At 47.2% G+C, this 19,638-nt stretch overlaps 1 protein-coding gene across 4 annotated transcripts in view; it reads left to right on the top strand.

Annotated features, from left to right (window-relative positions):
* PPFIBP2 (PPFIB scaffold protein 2) overlaps positions 1 to 19,638 on the top strand; it is a 147,827-nt gene that overhangs the window by 96,790 nt on the left and 31,399 nt on the right. For all 4 annotated transcript variants that reach the window (XM_077772828.1, XM_077772830.1, XM_077772831.1 and 1 more), the window contains exons 6-7: positions 2,153 to 2,284; positions 16,017 to 16,109. In XM_077772828.1, the coding sequence (XP_077628954.1) occupies positions 2,153 to 2,284; positions 16,017 to 16,109 (225 nt within the window). The remainder of the gene's footprint in view (positions 1 to 2,152; positions 2,285 to 16,016; positions 16,110 to 19,638) is intronic.

Here is a 19,638-nt window from a genome sequence, read left to right on the forward strand (position 1 = left end):
CGGGTTGCTCATGTGTTAAGTCAGGATAATATTTACTGTCAAATCACCAGGAAGGTTTATTGAAAACATATATGTAAAGTGCCCCGTGGGGCCTGGCACAGAGGAGGCACTCATTGAATCTGTGTGTCTTCTCTCCTCTCCCACCTCCACCATTACACACATTAATCTGGCCGACTCCTCATGACCAAGTAGCCTGTGGTCCTCACATGGCAGTGTCATTGCCTCTGCACTATAAGTTAGCTTCAAGTCTAGCTGAAACAGGCAGAGCTGGCCTCTTTTGCCCAGTGCTCCGTGAGCTCATTCTGCTGAACTTCTAGGTACTCATCCCTTCAGATTAGCAGATGGACAGTTTGTAGCCTGGCTTTCTGAGACACTGAGGGCCTTGGCCTAGGGAATTCTGTTTTCCCCCATTAAAATCTGTGTCCTGTGTGATTTGGTTTATAGTCTGAGGACCATTCAGAAAATGTGAAATCATAGCTGTTGGTCAGAATGTTGGTCACCCTTCTTGTATGAGGATTAGGTTGTCCAACATAATATAGAAAATTCATGCTGAGATAGGATAGTGTATCTTTTCTGTCTGCTCAGTTGGCTGCTCACTCCCCTAATGGCCATACTAGAGTCTCCTTGTTGGGAACCACGTCCCCCATGTGCCAGGACTCTGGAGGTCATGTACCATGGCCTTTGGCCAATGGAGAAGTGTTGCCCCTGGACCAGGAAGGGCTCCTGGTGTTTGAGGTCCTTCATAATCCCTAGTAGTTCCTAGCAGGTATCTTGTCAATCACCTTTGGTTTTTGTCTTATTTATGCTTATTAAGTATATATATTAATAGCAGTCTATTTTCTACTGTATTGTTATAGCAGGACTGATAAGCTCCCTGAGTCCAGCCTTACAGTAAGGAAAGAACAACTTTCTTACTTAGATCCCATAGTGGCTAGAAATGATCCATTATCACATAGACTAGGAAAAACCTGTATCACATAAATAGGATCCTATCATTCAATAATTACTCATTGAATATCTGCTTTATGCTCTAGTTCTCTCCTAGGCTTGATGCAGTGAGACCTTACAATGAAATTTTTTTGAAGATGTGGGCTGAACATTGAGCCAAGGAGGTGATTTGGAATCTTGGTTTTAAAAAATATATTGTTAAGCTTGGGTTTGTTTGTGGTTTTTGTTTGTTTGTTTGTTTATTTGTTTTGGTTGATAGGACCTGCTGCTTTTCATTAAAAATAGAGATGGAGAAATTTAGTTCTTTGAACAAAACTGTCCATTTTTCTGTACTTGGAAATAATGGTTTCTATAGGCAAATGTGGTTTTTTTCCCACATGTTCTTTTAAAAAAATTTTTTATTATAGTTTATTGTCAAGTTGGTTTCCATATAACACCCAATGGACATCCCAACAAGTGCCCTCCTCCATGCCCATCACCCATTTTCCCCTCTTCCCCACCCGCCATCCACCCTCAGTTTGTTCTCCGTATTTAAGAGTCTCTTATGGTTTGCCTCTCTCGCTCTCCTTAACTATTTTTCCCCTTCCCCTCCGTTATGGTCTTTTGTTAAGTTTCTCCTGTTCCCCATATGAGTGAAAACATCTGGTATCTGTCTTTCTCTGCCTGATTTATTTCACTTAGCATAACACCCTCGAGTTCCATCCACATTGTTACAAATGGCCACATTTCATTCTTTCTCCTTGCCATGTAGTATTCCATTGTATAGATGAACCACATCTTCTTGATCCATTCATCAGCTGATGGACATCTAGACTCTTTCCATGATTTGGCTATTGCTGAAAGTGCTGCTATGAACACTGGGGTACATGTGCCCCTATGCATCAGCACTCCTGTATCCCTTGGGTAAATTCCTAGCAGTGCTATTGCTGGGTCACAGAGGAGTTCTATTGACAAACATGTGTTTTCAGAGCTATAGTTCACATTGTTTCTCAGAGTACAATGGGTAGTGGCAGGGGCTGTGCTCTCCCTGAGTAACCCAGTGTTGGCCAAGGCCTCTCACTAATAAACCCATCACTCATATGCAGCAGTCTCAGCTCTGTTGTCTGACACACACCTTAGAGATTGCCTTATGTGCTCTGGATGGAGCTACAGTTGTCCTTGTTGCCATGGAGCCTACGATTTTGAGATCTGGTTTTGCTTGCAGGAGCTGCTAAGTCGCACATCTCTTGAGACCCAGAAGCTCGATCTGATGACTGAAGTTTCTGAGCTGAAGCTCAAGCTGGTTGGCATGGAGAAGGAGCAAAGAGAGCAGGAGGAGAAGCAGAGAAAGGCAGAGGTGAGTGTGATACACCAAATTCTGGGGTAATCCAAAAAGTCCTAAACTCAGAGCAGGGGAAACTAGCCTAATGTGGATCCTGGCCATCTGGTCAACCCCAAGCCTGGCAGCCACTGGGCGCCAAGAGCATCTATCTATGCACTAGAGATGCAATGATCTGTTAATACCAAGTTATCAGGTTTTGCTGTGGCTGCAGATTTCAGCAATGCCCAAACCACCCAGTTTTGGCTCTAAGGCTTTATCCTCCCTCAAGCTGCTGACAGGGATAGAAAGGGAAGCAGTAGAGGGGGAAGGATCAGGCAAGATGTGAAAGGACCCAAGATGTCCTCTGTGAGAGCCAATGATGATGTACTGGGATGAAGTCAGCTGCCCAGTAGGCCACCATCACTATATTCAAGGAATCTGGAGACATTCTTTGATGTGCCTTTCACTGACCTAAATGGAACCCTTAGATTATGTGTTTCTTTTCTCCTGATAGGTCATAGGAGGGAGCCTATGTACAGGCTTTCTGTTAATGTTTTCCTGCATTGTTTGTGTTTTTGTTTTACGCTTCATAATGCCATTGGCCAGAACATGCCAGACTCCCTTTTGGGACAAATGTTTTGTGTAAATTTCAGGCTTGGAGTTGCTTTTGATGAGAGAGAATATCCTGTTTTAACCTTAGATAACCACTTTCCATGTGTCTCTACCTACAAGTCCCCATATTTGCAGCTGGCATGTAAGATGTAAAAAGAAGATAGGCTTTAGGTTTAGAAGCACATTGGTTCAATCACTGACCTAACTGCTTAACAGGTCTTTGAACTTCATTGAACAAGTTGACTGCTTAATTTCTTTGAACTGTCTTTATCTGTAAAATGGGTAACTGTGTGAAGTCCGAATAAAATCACAAAAGTCCCTATCATAGTATCTGGGACCCTGAAGGTACTGGGTTTATATACACTTCCTTGCTACATTTAGCTATCTCCAAAATGTGAAAATGGATATCGTTCCTTTCTATTAAGCACCACCATTATTGTGCATGGAAACCTGCCCTATTGCTGTGTTTACTGGGTGGTAAACACTGGTGACTGAGACACTTAAAATACGTGGTCAATTCCACACATTTTGAGAAGCTGCTTTATGGTGAGTAGAGTTGCCAAAAGAAGATCTCTCCATGAGCTAGAGATGCCACGTCTTGTAGTGATGAAGAGGGCAGGCCCTTGCATCCCACTGTGATGCAAGCTGAGCTGCTCATTAGCTTTGTGATCTTAGGCATAATGCAACCTCTGTTTCTTCCTCTATAAAATGGAGACAGTTACCCTTCCTGTTTTCTGGGTGGTTCTGAGGAGGGAATGAGACAATGCATATATAGTCCTTAGCATAGTGCTGGACACATAGTAACAGCTAGCCTTAACCATTCTTACTGATGGTGTCATGAAGCTGCTGCAAATGGACATGTAGAGTAAGGTACATTTACAAACTGCAAAGGTCATGTCAAGTGAAAGCTTATCCCTGTGAAGAGTTAGTTAAATAGACTTTGCTTTTTTTTTTTTTTAATAAATTTCTTTTACTGTTTATTTTTGAGAGCATGAGCAGGGGAGGGGCAGAGAGAAAGGGAAACGCAGAACCTGAAGCAGGCTCCAGGCTCCAAGCTGTCAGCACAGAGCGACATGGGGCTTGAACCCATGAACCTCAGGATCATGACCTGAGCTGAAGTCGGATGCTTAACCGACTGGACTTTGCTTTTTAAATGTTCAGAAAGAAGCAACTGAATTTTCTCCATGTTTGGAGTTGTGTGGTTTGTTTGTTTGTTTGTGTTTTTTGGGTTTTTTTTAACCAATGTTTCAAGATGTGTGATGACATGTGAACGTAGGTTAGGGCTCTGGTGGCAGAATTCAGTAAACTCGAAGAAGCCTTAAAGTGATAGAGACAACTCAAAACCACTTAAATTTTTAAAAAGTGATAGGTGGGAGATTATTAGGTCACATAGCTTGAAGAGTCCAGAGTTTAAAGTCCAGTATCACAACATCCAGGTGACCTCACACTGTCATTAAAAATCAGCCTTAGAGTATTGTCTTGGTTCTGATTTAGCCTTATTGTCAGGAAGGGTTTCCGCACTACCTCCTATCAGTCTGGAAACCCCTGCAGAGAGAGCATCTTTTTCTCAAAGTTTCCAGCAAAAGCCCTGGGATTGCATCTCCCTGGGCCAGTTTGGGTCACATGTCTGGTTCTGAACCAGCCAGCCACTAGGGAGCATATGGGGGTGTGGGAGTGAGTCCATCTGGGAAAGAACGCAGAGTTAGTATCAAGCTGAGCCAGCTCCGTTCCTTTCTTGGGAAGATGGAATGGAAGGAGAGCTCCCACTCTTGGGCCAAGTATAACGAAAGCAGTCATTTTGCTGTTTGCTTTATTTTTCCTTTTCTGAGGGATTGTGTTTCAATCTGAATTTTTTTGTTTTTGTTTGCCATTAGGCTATTCATGCATGAGGCAACATAGACCCTGAGCTGCTGGCCTCGTTCCTACCAGATAACGGCCCTTCCCAGTTGCTAGTACAAACATTAGGTTTTTACATGGAGGAAGTCTTTTAGGCTATTCCAACCTGTGATACTCTGTGCATTTCTGAAATGCATTTCTCCTTCTTGTAATTGAACATTATTTTTGCTGGTATGCTTACAGGCTCTGCCGCTATTTGCAATTATGTGGAGCACCAGAGGCTTAAAGCCATGGAGAGTACTGTGGTGGGGGCTCCATTGTCCTGTGCATGGACGTGTGCGAGTGCAGCACTGAGCTCAGGTCACCAGAGGTGGTACTTCCATGAACAGGACGAATGCGGCTTCCCAGCCTGCATTGCTGCTGGGTTTTTTCCAGTGAATATACTTAGCCCGAGGCCTATTGCTTGTGGTTTGGAAAGGCAGGATCTTTCTCTGTTTTGTTTGTTTTCTGGGGTAGCTGGATCTGAACTTTCTTCTCCGTAGCTCAGGCTTTATCCTCAAATTCCATTTTATGTTTCAGTGAAAATTAAAAAAAAAGAAAAGAAAAGAAAAAAAAGAAAAAGAACTGTTACTGCTCTACTGTTAACAAGAGCATTGCAGGCTTTTCTTTCTGTCAGACTCTGATCCCCCCAAAGCTTGAATCCTGCTGCCTGTAGAAGGTTATGGACATGATTATACATGGTTGTCTATAAACCTAAGGATGTCAAGGTGCAGGTTTCTTGTCAAATGGAGACCATCCTGACAGCCAGCCTCACGCAGGAGTCTGGCATTGAGGTGTGGGTGAATACAGGGTTTCCTGTTTACCTTTTCTCCTGAGTCTCTTGCAGTGGCTCTGGGTCATTCCAGGAGACCCAAGGTTAGGTCAGTTAGGTTTACTCCTGAGAAGCAGGACTGCAGAGGAGTGGCTGACATGGAAAATAAATATGAGAATTAGAAGGCAAAGGAAAACTTCTGGGTGGCATACCATAGCACAGGCACGTCCCTCAGAGGGTTTTCCTTGGAGAGGAGTCTGGTTTCCCCGAGCCCTGGGGATGCAGGGGGCCCCACAGCTGGATCCCTTTATGGGATTAAAGAGCTCTGCTTGTAATAACCAGAGCATCCTGTAAAGAAGGAGCAGGAATCCAGCATGTCCCGGAAAGTGGAGTCAGCCCAGTTAATCAGGAGTATACTCAAATATGAAGAAGAGAACCAGAAAGAGTCTTCAGGATTTCTGGCAAGAAATGGACTGTCTCACAGCACAGGTGGTGCTGACTTCCCTGTTCCTTCCTGTGGTTAGCACCTTGGAAGGGAAGGATTCGGATTTCTGAACTGGGGCAACCAGAATGATGGACATAGAGCACAGAGCAGGGACTGGGAAGATTGTGTTTGTTCAGAGAAGTTGACTGGGAGATTCTTACTGTTTTTATTTTATTTTGTTTTATTTACTGATTTTTATTAGCCTAGGAAGTCTCCAGCAGCTCAAAAACTAAAAGTTCATAAAGGTATATGCAGCAAAAAGTCTCCTTCCTTGTACCCCCCTCAGGCTCACTGTCAGGAACAACCATGATCGGTTCATTTGCATCCTCCCAGAGTTATGCCTGGACAAGCAAATTTATGTAGAAAGATACATATGCACATGTGCACACCCATTCTTTCCCTCATTTTTGTACAAATGTACACTATTTGAGACCTTCTAATTCAACATGCTGGGAGTTTATTTCATACCAAGTGCATAAAAAAAAACTTATATTATAGAAATATCTGTTATTTCATTATCTGACCATACCTTAATTTGTTTAACCTGTCCTCTCTTGATGGCCATGTAAGTGGTTTCCAAGTGTTTGCTATTACAAATAATGCTGCTGTGAATGATCTTGCACAGGTGTGGGGATACTAAAGTGGGATCAATGGGCAAATGGTACATGCACTTGAGATTTTGACAGGTATTTCCACTTTGTCCTTTGCAACGTAGAGGTTATGTTCTCATCAGTGATGTGTAAGGGTGCCGGGCAAGTATTAAACAGAGCATGAAGGGAGAGGGAGAGAAAGAACTAAGTAATGTTGTAAACAACTTTAACAGGTAGGAGGGAGTGGGAAAGACCATGGTTATGGGAGGTGCCCTGTGGTTTCACATAGAAAAGAACCATAAAGCTGAACGTTGATAGTTAGTGAAGCAGGAGTCATAAAGCCAGCTGAGATTACAACACAGAGTGGCATTTAGAGCCTCATAAATGTCATCTGGACTTCATGATAGGGGACCCAGGAATGGGACACAGCTACATAAGGGTCTGCCTTTATGGAGGAGAGACAGACCTGTTAAGAGGGGAGGTGGACCAGCCCTGGAAGGAACAAAGTATAAAAGAAAGTTGACATGCCGAGCCTGAGGATGGACATCCTGGAAAATAACACATAGTTTGGGAGAACAAGAGGGGAGTGTCCCTGAAATGTTGGGATGTACCACATAGTCACCCCGAGCAGAGGAGGAAAATAGATGCACTCCCGTTCAGGTCCACAGACAGATGGAAGCAGACAAGGGGCTGTAACGGAAGGGGGCAGCGGTTTGGACGGCTCCTAAAAGTCTCCTCCAGCTTAACACTTCCATATTTGAGAGTTTGGCTCTTGGTGCCCACTCCCTATTTGTTTCTACCCAGGGGGCAGAGAAAGAAACTGGGAAACTGCTTCTCTGGCTGTAACATTGAAACAAAGGAAAGACTAGTTTAGGAGGGAAAAGTGACAGGTACCTTGAGACAGAGCAGCTATTGTTCTGTGAGCCCATGAGAGTGGGGGCCCGGAAGCCAGGCACAGACAGACAGGCACTGTGGACTTTCATGAATCACACCTTGGAAAGTTCAGAAATGACACAGAAGGCGACTCAAGAATATTGAACTAAAAAATAACGTAACTTTGTGCAATCTCACAAATAATACTGATAAAAAAGAGTAGCTTAGAGGTGCCCTGAGAGAAACTTGTTTTCAAAAGGGCTCATATAAAAGAAAGGACAGGGGTGCCTGTATGGCTCAGTTGGTAAAGCGTTCAGCTTTGGCTCATGTCATGCTCTCATGGTTTGGGAGTTTGAGCCCTGTGTTGGGCTCTGTGCTAATAGCCCAGAACCTGGAGCCTGCTTCAGATTCTGTGTCTCCCTCTCTTTCTTCCCCTTGCCGCTCACACACACACACACACACTCTCTCTCTCTTTCTCTCTCACTCTCTCTCTCTCTCTTAAAAATAAATAAACATTAAAAAATAATAAAAGATAGAAAGGATGAAACAAAGTGCACCCACAGGAGCAGCAGCATCAGGGGCAAACCCCGAACAAAAGGACAATGCTGAGGACAGGAGAGAGACTTGTTACAGTTTTGTTCTCCATAAGAAGATCAAAGAAAGAATGGGCTCTATTCCACTGATGCCTCAGGCACAAAGAACGTAGGACAGTGGCCCCCAAACTGTTTGTTATAAGTGAATTTTAAGGTATCAGAGAAATAGGGTGAGTTGCTAGCAAACTGGAAGTGAACTGTTTCTTTTTCATCCCCCCAGATGGCAAAGAAAGTTAGATGCGCTCCATAAAGTTTAGTCTATCGAGGCTGGGGTCAAGCCCATGATGGTTTGCGGGAGGCCAGAAGATGAAGGAGGAATTGTGTTCATTAAGAGTGAGTTACATTGTGGTGTCTGAGTGGCTTCGTCAGTCAAGCGTCCAACTCTGATTTTGGCCTAGGTCATGATCTCACAGTTTCTGTGTTCAAGCCCCATATTGGACTCTGTGCTCTCAGGGCAGAGCCTACTTTGGATCTTCTGTTTCCCTGTCTGTCTCCCTCTCTCTCTCTTGCTCACGGGCTCTTAATCTCTGACTAAAAAATTTAAAAAAGAAAGTGAGTTACATCAGCTTGACCTCCTGTATCTGGCCAGGAACATGTTGGTGGGATAGACCTGGTAAATGCACACTTCTGTGAGGCATCACATGAACCCTGCTTGGGGAATCTTGTGGATAAGCTAGAAGATTATAGGATGGATACGAAGATGGGCATATTGATACCCCCATAATAATAGCATCTACAGACCATCTCTAGGAAGGTTTATTGTAGGGGGTGAGAGTCTTCTGCCTTTACCCCTCCTGCCAATTGAGCATTTTATTTTTATTTTTTTAATGTTTATTTATTTTTGAGAGAGAGAGAGAGACAGAGACATAGTGTGAGGTAGGGAGGGGTCAGAGAGATGGAGACAGACTCTGAAGCAGGCTCCAGGCTCCGAGCTGTCAGCACAGAGCCTGACATGGGGCTGGAACCCATGAACCACAAGATCAAGACCTAGGCTGAAGTCAGACGCTTAACCAACTGAGCCACCCAGGCACCCCTAATTGAACATTTTTAATGGATAATGGGGACACCGATCTAGAAGGTCTTAAAACAGTGATCACATGAAGTCAATGAAAAATCAACTGGACCAGCCGGCATTGGGATCCATAAAAACGTAGACAGACTGGAGTGATAGCTCGGTTGTCAGAAAAGGAGTAAAAGAGGTCAGAAGAATCTGAGTGGTAGAAGATCACTAAACGTAGGGAAGGAAACACTTCAAGAGGGAGGCAAGCAGCTTGAGGACAGGAGCATGCCTGTAATTTAACCAAGAAGAGGGTCCTGGAGTCGTGGGGAAGAGCCCTGCCCCTCATCAGTCAGTCCTGGAGACAGAGGCTGCTGGTGCAGGGGGAGGGAAGGAATGGATGGGATGATGAAACCAGGCAGCAAGTTTAGACTCCTCATTTGAGAGGGTTACCATTTGAGGAAAGCTTCTATAGAGAGAGACAAGCAGGTCTGAAAACCAGCAAGGCCAGTGGACTAGGGACTAAAGGTTCTGGAAAAGAGTGGCCAATAAGGTGAGTGTGCCCAGAGAGTGTGGAGCTGCTGGGCTTTTGTTGTCAGCCACCGATGTCACGTGAGCCTTCACTGTGTCACCATTGGGTGTTTTCTGTTCTCCCAGTTTGGTTCGTTTCTTATGGATCAAACACCTGCAAAGAACAGCAGTGGGGGAAGCAAACTCCCATTTGTCGGATGCCTCCTGTGTGACAGGCTCCGTGCTGGGTGCTTGGCCTAAGGCTCCCCGGCTAACCCCTCGAGGTAACCTGTGGAGATAGAAAAGTGAAAGTGAAAACGAGTCTGCAGTTGCCCGCATGCTTCAAGCACATTGTGCCTTTGCCCATCATGGTTTCACCACCCCTAACAGGCTGACCTCCCTCTTTGGGGGAGGGAAATGCCAATCTTTTACCTTGAGGGATTGCTTTTAGCTTCATCCTTGATTAACTTGCAATCCTTCCCTCTGCCCCAGGGCTCTTGGTTAGAGGGTTAGATAATTTTTTTTTAATTGCCGCCATGCTAATGAATTCCCAGCTGCATCTTCCCCTTTCCTTAGTCTTGCTTTTATCCACACCTACCTTTCCTCTTCTCGTGCCTACACATTCTAAACCTGTACCTCCTTTTGTTTCACTGCTGTGCCCTTTGAGAGGACAACCTTACTTATCTACTTGACAAAGATCAAGGCCATTGGAAAGATCTCCCTTAACTTGCTGTTGCTCATCTAGAAACTACCTGAACCCCCAACATGCCCTTTGTGCTTAGCTAACCCCCCCAACCTTCCCCCTTAGGCTTCCAATTCCAACTCCTTTCCTCCCTTAATTCGTCCCACCCAGCAGGTATGCTAAGTAGTTAAAGTACCAAAAGACCCCGAGACTTTCCAGATGAAAAAGCATGAACAAACTGAATGTAGATCGTCATTCCTCCATTTAACACCTCCCCGTGTGGCAAGTTCATGGCAGTAGAGAGAGAGCTGAACTGTGATGCCTGGTAGCTCAGGCCAGTCAGGCGGGAATCTTCTACCCTTGTCAGGCATGTGCGCTAAGCCAGCAAGGGCCTTGGAACCCATTGCACAGAGAACAAAAGCCATATCAGAGCCCAGTGTCTGCACTAGGACTGCAGATAAGAAGACAGATGGCAGGTATGGCCCCAGCCCATTGGTAAGTGGCCTATCAGGGTGCAGGGACCGGTAACAAGCTGGGTAGAGATCTGAGGTCCAGGGCACTCAGGCCCATAAAGGCCACCCTGACTTCTCAGCCCAGTCCTCTCATCTTGGTAGGAAAATGCCTTGTAAAACAGATGACCCTGGAAGAAGACAGCCTGTGCTGTCTGTGGGCCAGTTCAAGTGAGATAGCTCAAAGGGCGAGTGGCTGGGAGGACCCAGGCCTGCTGATGACAGCGAGGACTGCCCTGCAGCTCTGAGTCCAAATGGTATCACCGGACAGGAGGGCGGGCACCTTTGCCCAGCTCCCTTTCAGCCCCAAACTGCCACTCAGATCCCGTTTCCCTTCTGCACTGGAGAAGGGGTTTCTAAGACCAGATACGGGATAGGAGTTTTTCTTCTTAGACCCCACTGTGGCTACTGGAGATGGGCAATTTCTTTCTAGCACTCCTGGGCAGTTCCCGTGTCACAGTGCCCGTGACTGACCCCGGTACCAGATGCCAGCGCTTAGAATATCAGTGAAAGTGGACAAGGAGGCCTAACAGGTTCACTGTCCCCCTAGGTCTCTGTTCTGCTCTGTTGTGGTGTTTTCTTAAGTCCACATCCCTGCTCCACATGGGCTGCTCATAGCTTCCCCCAGCCTCTCGGGTTTCTTGCTGCCAAGTGGCACCATCACGTACCATGTTCCCCGGCACATGGCACTCTCTCTCCTTTACCCCCACCCTCAGGCAAGGGGTCCGGCATGTGCCTGCTTGACATCACCTAGACTCATGCCATCCCTTCCTCTAGATTCACACAGAACTAGACACTTGCTGCTTCCTGGAAGCGCCATGGTTTTCTGGACGGTGGCATTTACAGCCTGTCATGATCACGTTTGTGTCTCTGCATGGTGACTGAATGTCTGTGGAGTAGAAAAGGAGAGCCCAGCAGACCTGTGGGCGAGAGGGACTCAGAACTGAATAGGCATCCATTCCAGGGGCTGCAGCTATCTTTCAAAGTGGCCGTGAAAGGGCCAAAATGTTCTCTAGGCTACAGAGGAGGTCTGGTTTGGAGTGGGAGGTGAAGGAGTAAGGTCTGGTGTAGGGCGTGAGGGAGGGTTTAGAGTTGGGGACGTACTAGCATGCCTAAGTGTGGTGTATGCTGCACATCACCTGCAGGTGGGTGTTGGCGTGTTTGGGGGGCATCTGCACACAGGTGTGTGTAAGAGGGGACGTGTCTGTCTGCGTGCGTGTCTCTGCTGCTGCCACAGGGCCCTGTGCCTCGTTGATGTGCAAGGATGTCCCCCACGCCACCCCAACCGCGTGGCACAGAGGAGCTGCTGGGGGTTTGTTCACACTGCAGGACCACCCGTAGAGGGGGCGAGTCTCCGGAAAAATGCCATGTCTTTTCATTCCCTTGAAGAGAGTGGGTGGTCACCTCTGGCTTGCAGCCTGCAGCTCGCCCCCTGCATGCTTCTGTCTCTCTGGGCTGCTCTCCTGGGAAGCTCTGTGTCTGAGAGCTGACTGACCCTGAGTGCTCTTTTCTCCTCTCTCTTCCTTCCTGCAGTCGGTTCTGAATGTGATCAGTGAGCTGCAGGAGCAGATGTGTAGGCTGCAGCTGGACATCCACAGGCAGATTCAAGAGCGCCTCTCACTCAGTAGGGGCTGCCCTGAGGAGGTGGCGGCCAAGCCCTCGCCCTGCGGCCAGGACTGTGCCTGTTGGGAGGGGTCACCTGTAGGAACCACACTTAAGTATATCAGAGCATGCGTGTGGGGACATTTCACTGGTGGAGGGGCCGGGGTTTCTCCTAACCACAAATGAGTGCAGTGGCTTGAACATGGCTCTATTGTTAACTTCCGGGCAGAGCTTGGGACTCACATTCCCCTCGGGGTGTGAGCTGAGCTCTGCGACACTCACCCTTCCGGAGCAGGGTCTGAGGGGGTGAGGCCAACCCTTGGCCAGGCGGTGGCACTGGCCTTCCTCAGGGCTGGGAATGAGGTGTGTCAGGTGCCCTGAGGGATAGGTCATTCACACAAAAGACAGCCTCAAGATTCCCCTTCCCAAGTACCATTCAGACACTGATTTTCTTCCTGGGCTAGGAGATTAAATGACATTTTATCTCATGGTTTTGTTTTGTTTTTTTGTTTTTTTTAAGAAAAAATAGCACCATGAAAGAATCCTTTCAAGTTTATTTTTAAAGAAGTTAATCCCTAGTGAGAAAATAGAACATCAGTTTCCTTTTGCTATGACAATTAGGTCATCATCTGAATTTCTAGGAAAAATTCCCCACCTAATCGCCTTAGAGGGATATCATGACCTCTGGACCCTGTGGGGTATATCTGACTGGTGTTCTTGACTTGGCCCTTCATCCTGGTGGGACCAGGGCCTGTGTGACCTGACTGGACCTGGTGATGGCAGTTGCATAGAGATGAGTCTCTGCCTCTAAGACCCACTATCGAAGAGAACGTAGAAGAACTTGAGGTGGGGACATTTTCTCCTACATTAAATGACAAGGGGGAAAAATGAGAGTCCAGAGGTAACTGTGGATTTGAATAGGGAAGTGCTGGGTGCCCCCCATGTTGAGTGAGTCAACCCAGAAAGACGTCTAAAAGAGGCTAACATTTGCACCAGTGTTTATAGGTGATGATGGGCAACACAGACAACCTAGAAAGAGGAGGATGTGCCAAAGGTCATCAGAGCCTGGCCATCATTATGCTCTGTGTCCCCGTGGTGGCGGCCTCTCAGGCAGGGCCACAGACATTCTCAGAAAACCATCCTGGGTCGGCTGCAACTCCCACCAGGCCTTAAAATCTAATGCTGCAGGTCAAGGGTGCAATGACCTTAGCTTGGAAGACCATTTTTAAAAAGGGGCATCCACAAATGTTTACCTTGGCTGTAAGGAAACCTTAGTGAATTATCCTACAAAGTTCAGGTGTAAGCAGTAAGCAGTGTAACTTTCTGGCAGACTATCTCAGAACACAAAGAGCTCCAGGCCAGTTAAATGATGAATTGAATTTCCTATGTTAATTCATTGGGAACTATGCACACCTACCATGTTCCAGAGGTGAGCAAAACAGACTTGGAGTTAGCCAAACCCCTCATGGAGTTCACACGGGAGGAAACTAGCCATTAGCAATCAGACCAATAAGTATGGCAAATGACGTAGGAGAGATACAGGGTACCACACCAGAGGACGGAAAGGGGACCTGAATATGGTGTAGAGGTCAGGACTGCTTATCTGTGGAGGCCTGAGGAAGGACTGGTGGGAATTCACCTGGCAGACCACTCCAGACAAGAGGGAGCAGTGTGTGTAAGGGCCATAGCAGAAAGGGGAACTAAAAGGTATCCAGTTTGGTTGGAACATCACTGGGGAGAGAGAGTGATCCAAGTGGCAGGCAGGACACTGGGTCAGGCCAGGCAGTGCTGGTGGGGCATATGAGTTTTGAGGAGCAGGGGGAGCACCAGGATCAGATTTGTCCTTTAATTGTATTGTTCCCCTAGATGCCGTGGGGGACAGTGGCTTCAAGAAGGGCAAGACAACAGAGGAGCCACCCCTGGAGAGACTGCCCAGGCTGTTGTCATGAACCGCTAGATCAGAGTAGTGGTGGTTGAGTTGGAGAGAAAGGAGAGATCCATTTCCTTGGAGGTAGAATTAACAAGGCTTGGGGATGGATTGCATCTGTGGGAAGAGGAAGATGCTAAGGATGGACCCCAGGTTTCTGGCACAGGGAGGTAGGTGGAGGGAGCTGCCATTGGGTGAGATTGGAAGGTCTAAAAGGGGGAGTTAAGCATTCTACTTGGGCCATGACAGCCGTGAGATCCCTGCCTGGAGGGGTTAGGTTGGGAGTCTGTGGGAATCTGGAATTCAAAAACTCTGGAAGTGATCACTTTCACACTAATTTTTCTGATAGGAGCCAGCTGGCTGGACCAATTGTCCATTAAAGGAAACCTGGTTTGGGACAGGGGTGCTCAGGGTATCATCTTTGCTGAAGGAGTAGTTTAGGGAGCAAGGGTTCTGTAGTCAGAAGAAACAAACCTGACTTCCACCTCACCATGCGCCAGTTGTTCAACCATCCCTTCCTCATTCAGCAACCTTCAGTGGCTCCCTACTGCCAAAGAATGGCCTCGGAGCTCCTTGTATTTTCATCCAAAGCCCTTCTTCCTTTCTGGCCCCACCCCCAATCGTGCCACCTGTCCTCTGCCCTAGCCCAACAGATGGTCTCCCTTTCTGCCTCCTGTATCTGCCCTCTGCCGGGATGCCTTCTCCTTCCCTCCTTTCTTCAAGCCGACCCCCGCCCCTGGGCCAGAACACTCAGACTGGATCTGCAGTTGGCATTTGGCATTTGTTATCTTAGTGTTTTGTGTCCTGCTGGCTGTCCCTTCCTCTCCGGAGCCTTCCAGGATCACATGCTCCTCTTGGGGTTCCTTGCCTGCCCCCCAGCACAGAGAGGTGCTCCCACCTAGCTTGCTTTCTGCTACTTTGTCTGTAAGAAGCTGCTTCATTTTTGCATCTCTGTTCCTCTTGCTCCCAAGTCCTCTTTGTCCTGCCCTCCCCCCACCCCACATTTGTCCATGATTTGGGCACACCCCACAGAGGACGTGGATGTCAGAAAGGGGCAGGCACGGAGGAACTTAACTGAGGACCATGGGGGAGAAGAAGGGGGAAATGGTGGGGGAAAGGGAGAGAGGCAAACCATGAGAGACTCTTGAATGCTGAGAACAAACTGAGGACTGATGGATGTCGGGGGAAGGGGGGAGATGGGCATGGAGGAGGGCACTTTTGGGGATGAGCACTGGGTGTTCTACGGAAACCAATTTCACAATAAACTATTTATAAAAAAGAAAGAAAGGAAGGAAGGAAGGGAGGGAGGGAGGGAGGGGCAGGAAGAACAGGTTCTAAGAAAAAAGAAAAGAGAAAAAAAAGGTTTTCTCTTCCTATGCCTGGAACCTCCTGGCTTCTATTTTCTAATGGCCCCGGAGGAAGGAAGGAAGGAAGGGAGGGAGGGAGGAAGGAAGGAAGGAAGGAAGGGAGGGGCAGGCAGAACAGGTTCTAAGAAAAAAGAAAAGAGAAAAAAAAGGTTTTCTCTTCCTATGCCTGGAACCGCCTGGCTTCTGTTTTCTAATGGCCCCGGCAAATTTTGCTGAAACAGGACCATGTTTAAAGATTCAAGCTGCAGTGTTGAACGTGACGCGGAAGCCCCCTGCCCCCAGCCTCCCCTGCATGTGCCTAACCAGGGTTGTAGATCCAGAGAACATCATGCTCTGTAACCATCAGAACTTTGTTGTTCTCCCTTATCCCTCTAGGAGTTACTGCAAGAGCTTAGGCACCTCAAAATCAAGGTGGAAGAGTTGGAGAATGAACGGAATCAGTATGAATGGAAGCTGAAGGCCACAAAGGTAAAAGGCAGTTCTTACACTTACAGAGAGGTGCTGAGGCCCGGTGGGGAGGGTCTGTGTTCAGGCTCGGGGTTTGAGTTGGAAAAGTACGGATGGACCCTACTGTGTACACACACAACAGTGCACAGATTGTGCAAGTAAACAGCTTTGATCCAGGAAGGCTCTTCTCCTAGGAATAGCCCCGTGGGATCATGTGCTGCTGGAATAACTGAGTCTCCTTCATCTTACTGTGTCCCCGAGCGTCCCTTAGCCGACACGGGACCAGAAAGGCAGGGCCTGTAAGCAAGTGAAAAGTCTTAAGGCAGATGAATGCCAATGTTATACTGGCTGCATCACTTTAAATTTAATGGTCCCTTTTATTTATTTTGTTTTTAATTTTTTAATGTTTATTTTTGAGAGAGAGACAGAGACAGAGACAGAGACAGAGCATGAGTGGCAGAGAGAGAGGGAGAAACAGAATCTGAAGCAGGCTCCAGGCTCTGAGTTGTCAGCACAGAGCCTGATGCAGGGCTCGAACCCACGAACCGTGAGATCGTGACCTGAGCTGAAGTCCAGTGCTTAACTGACTGAGCCACTCAGGTGCCCCTAGCTGCCCCTTTTAATAATCAGTTGGTTTAAATAAGCATGCTTTATTTTTAACATTGAATGCATTCCATATATGTATACTTTGACTGTTGTTTTAACTAAATCATGTTTCTATTGAACTGGGGAGCTAGGCAGTCTGGGCTGGGGAAGGAATAGCCCTGGAGGAGCTTTCCTGGTTGAGGGAGCCTGGGCCAGGTAGCCCCCTGAATGCACACCTGCTATTTCACTAAGGTCTCTGCAGTGCCACCGACAGATGTTACTGGATTTTCACTTTTATTTCTTACTCGAGTTTTAAAAAGTGCTTAAGAGTTTTCTTAACTTCTAGTTTATACTTTTTTTCTGTAAGTTAACTTTTAATGATTATAAAAACAATACTCATTATAATCTTTAAACCATAAAAAGTGGATAACAGTCACTCCTATACCACCCTGGAGCTACCACTATTAATATTTCCTTCTAGGAATTTCTCTTTTGGGGGGAGTCTCGCTTACTCTTTCTCCCAATTTCTAGCATTGATAATTTCTATGCAATTTATGTCATGCTATTAAAACCCCGAACATGATATTGATGTCTGTATAATCCCTTGTATAAAGTGATTTTCTTAACCGTTTTACTGACAGGGAAGCTGAGACACAGGGCGGTTCAGTAACTTTCCCGAGAGCTCACCAAGTCAGCACCAACCCTAGGCAATCCCAGCCCTTTATCTCCCGATCTGTTTTTATCTAAGTGGACCCTTGTGTGTACTGTGCTGTATCCGTCCAGCAGCAGTGATTTTCTCGAATAGCTCAGAACCTTCTGTCACAGCGCTCCACTGGAGCGAATCCTGTCTTGGGAAAGCCTTTGTAGTTGTACACACCACGTATCATAAAACCAAACAACTCTTTACGTCACCTGATCTCTTTGCCTTGGCACAGAAAGCTTTGAGATACTACAGGTTACTTAGTAACTATTGGGTGTGGGGCGCCTCCTATGTGTCCCAGAGCCTCAAGCCCTTTGCCTACATTTTCTCCTCTGTTCCATAAAATAACCAGTGAGGTCCATTGATTTATTATCCCCATTTCAGTGGCTAGAAAACTGAGGCCCAGGGTGGCCAAGGTGAGGTCCAGACCTGGATCTGTGTCATTCCAAAAACCATGGCCTTTTTCTTATAAAATCCTGATTCCCTGCAAGTAAAAGCCTGTACTGTCCTCAAAAGTTCTTTAGTTTTCTGTGTAAAGCTTGTCAGCCCCTGAAGGTGATTCATCTTCCATGGCAGCAGCAGTCAGGGGTGCTCCCTGGGGTTAACGAGGCCAAGTACTTGCAGGGAGCTGGGAGCACCCTTCTCCTTGGCGCCAGTCTGCACACCTTTGCCTCAGACCTTTTGCCACGCAGCTCCAGCCTCTGTGGCCATGGCAGTGGCACACTTTGCCCTCATGGTCAGGTAGAGGGCTTGTAGCCTGTTGTAGACTTCCCAGCTATGGGGACAGGCATTATGCTAAGCACAACAGAGCACCTGTCATTTTTGGCCTATTCTCCGGAAATTGACACATGGGATGTGGGGCCCAGCCATTTAGTTTATTTTTTTAATTATTTTTATGTTTTATTTTTGAGAGAGAGAAAGAGACAGAGTGTGAGTGGAAGAGGGGCAGGGAAAGAGGCAGAATCTGAAGCAGGCTCCAAGCTCTGAGCTGTTGGCACAGAATTCCATACAGGGCTCAAACTCATGAACCTGTGAGAGTATGACTGAGCTGAAGTTAGCGCTTAACAGACTGAGCCACCCAGGGGCCCCTAGTCTATAGGGTTTTAAATAGATCATGTCTCCCAGAGGCAGGCCTCAGAGAGAAGAGACCTCGTTGAGCTGGGTTCTGCCTTGCCCAAATCACTGAGATCCACTGTGGGTCCCAGAGCCAAGAATTGGGCATGCAGATTCCTAACAGAGACCAGCTCTCACTCAGGCTGCAAAGAAAGGGAAAAATGGTCGTTGAAGGTCCAAGAAAGGTTAGGAGAAGATCTTCTAAGAGTAGCATGGTCCTTTTGTAGAAATGAGAGGCATTTGGACTGAAAGGCTCAAAGCTAAGGTTTTCACAAGCAACTGAGGCTGTTGTTTGTAGGCCCACAGGCACAGAGGCCCCGAGTGAGCTAGGAGACAGCGCTGTGTGGCCACAGGTCTCAGCGAGCAGCTTGACACCGCTGGGCTTGCTCTCCAGCCTCTGTGGGTGGATGCCACAGCACAGAGGCACAGGGCTCCGTAGGGCCCTTCAGAGGAAGGAGAGCCTACCCTTGCCACTTCTCTTTTCTTTACATGGCTCTCTCTTTTCCCATTGGGGGATGTTAGGGAAGCTTCATTCAGAAACCCTGAGGTGGGCTCAGAGAGACCTCGGCTCATGATAGTGGCCTTCGTCTGTGCTGTTGACTCAGAAGCTGGCTCCTGAGCAGATGGGGTTTGCATCCTGGTCACCGAGTGGCCCTGTGACTTGGACATCGAATCCTGCACTCTTCCTGGTGTCTCCCCAGTAGCAACACGCAGCAATGTTGCTTCCTCCCATGGGTTCCTATGAGGATCAAGTGAGGTTTGACATAAGAAATCAGAGAGCACTGGGGCTGAGGCAGAGTGGGTGCTCAGTCAGTGTGCCTGACTGACTGTAAGGCCTGTTGGCAGAGGAACTGCCAATGGGCTCAGTACTCATTTGGTTACTTGAAATTGTTCGAAGGGTAACTCTGGCATCTGTGGGAAAGGACATTCCATTCTATGACCTTGAGGAAAGAAGAGGGGATGTGATTGGGTTACCACATGGGGAGGGATGGCCAGAGTTCAGGCTTTTGCTGTATGCCAGCTGCCTCCTGAGTTAGTTCTCACCCCCTTTCTTTGTCTGGTTTGGTACTCAGAGGACTACCTGGTTATCCATTAGGAAAGGAACAAGATGAGAGGAGCAAGAATAGCAGCATTTATTGAGCCCTTACTATG

The sequence above is a fragment of the Crocuta crocuta genome, unplaced genomic scaffold (assembly GCF_008692635.1).
Source record: "Crocuta crocuta isolate KB4526 unplaced genomic scaffold, BGI_CrCroc_1.0 scaffold382, whole genome shotgun sequence".
Lineage (NCBI taxonomy): Eukaryota > Metazoa > Chordata > Mammalia > Carnivora > Hyaenidae > Crocuta > Crocuta crocuta.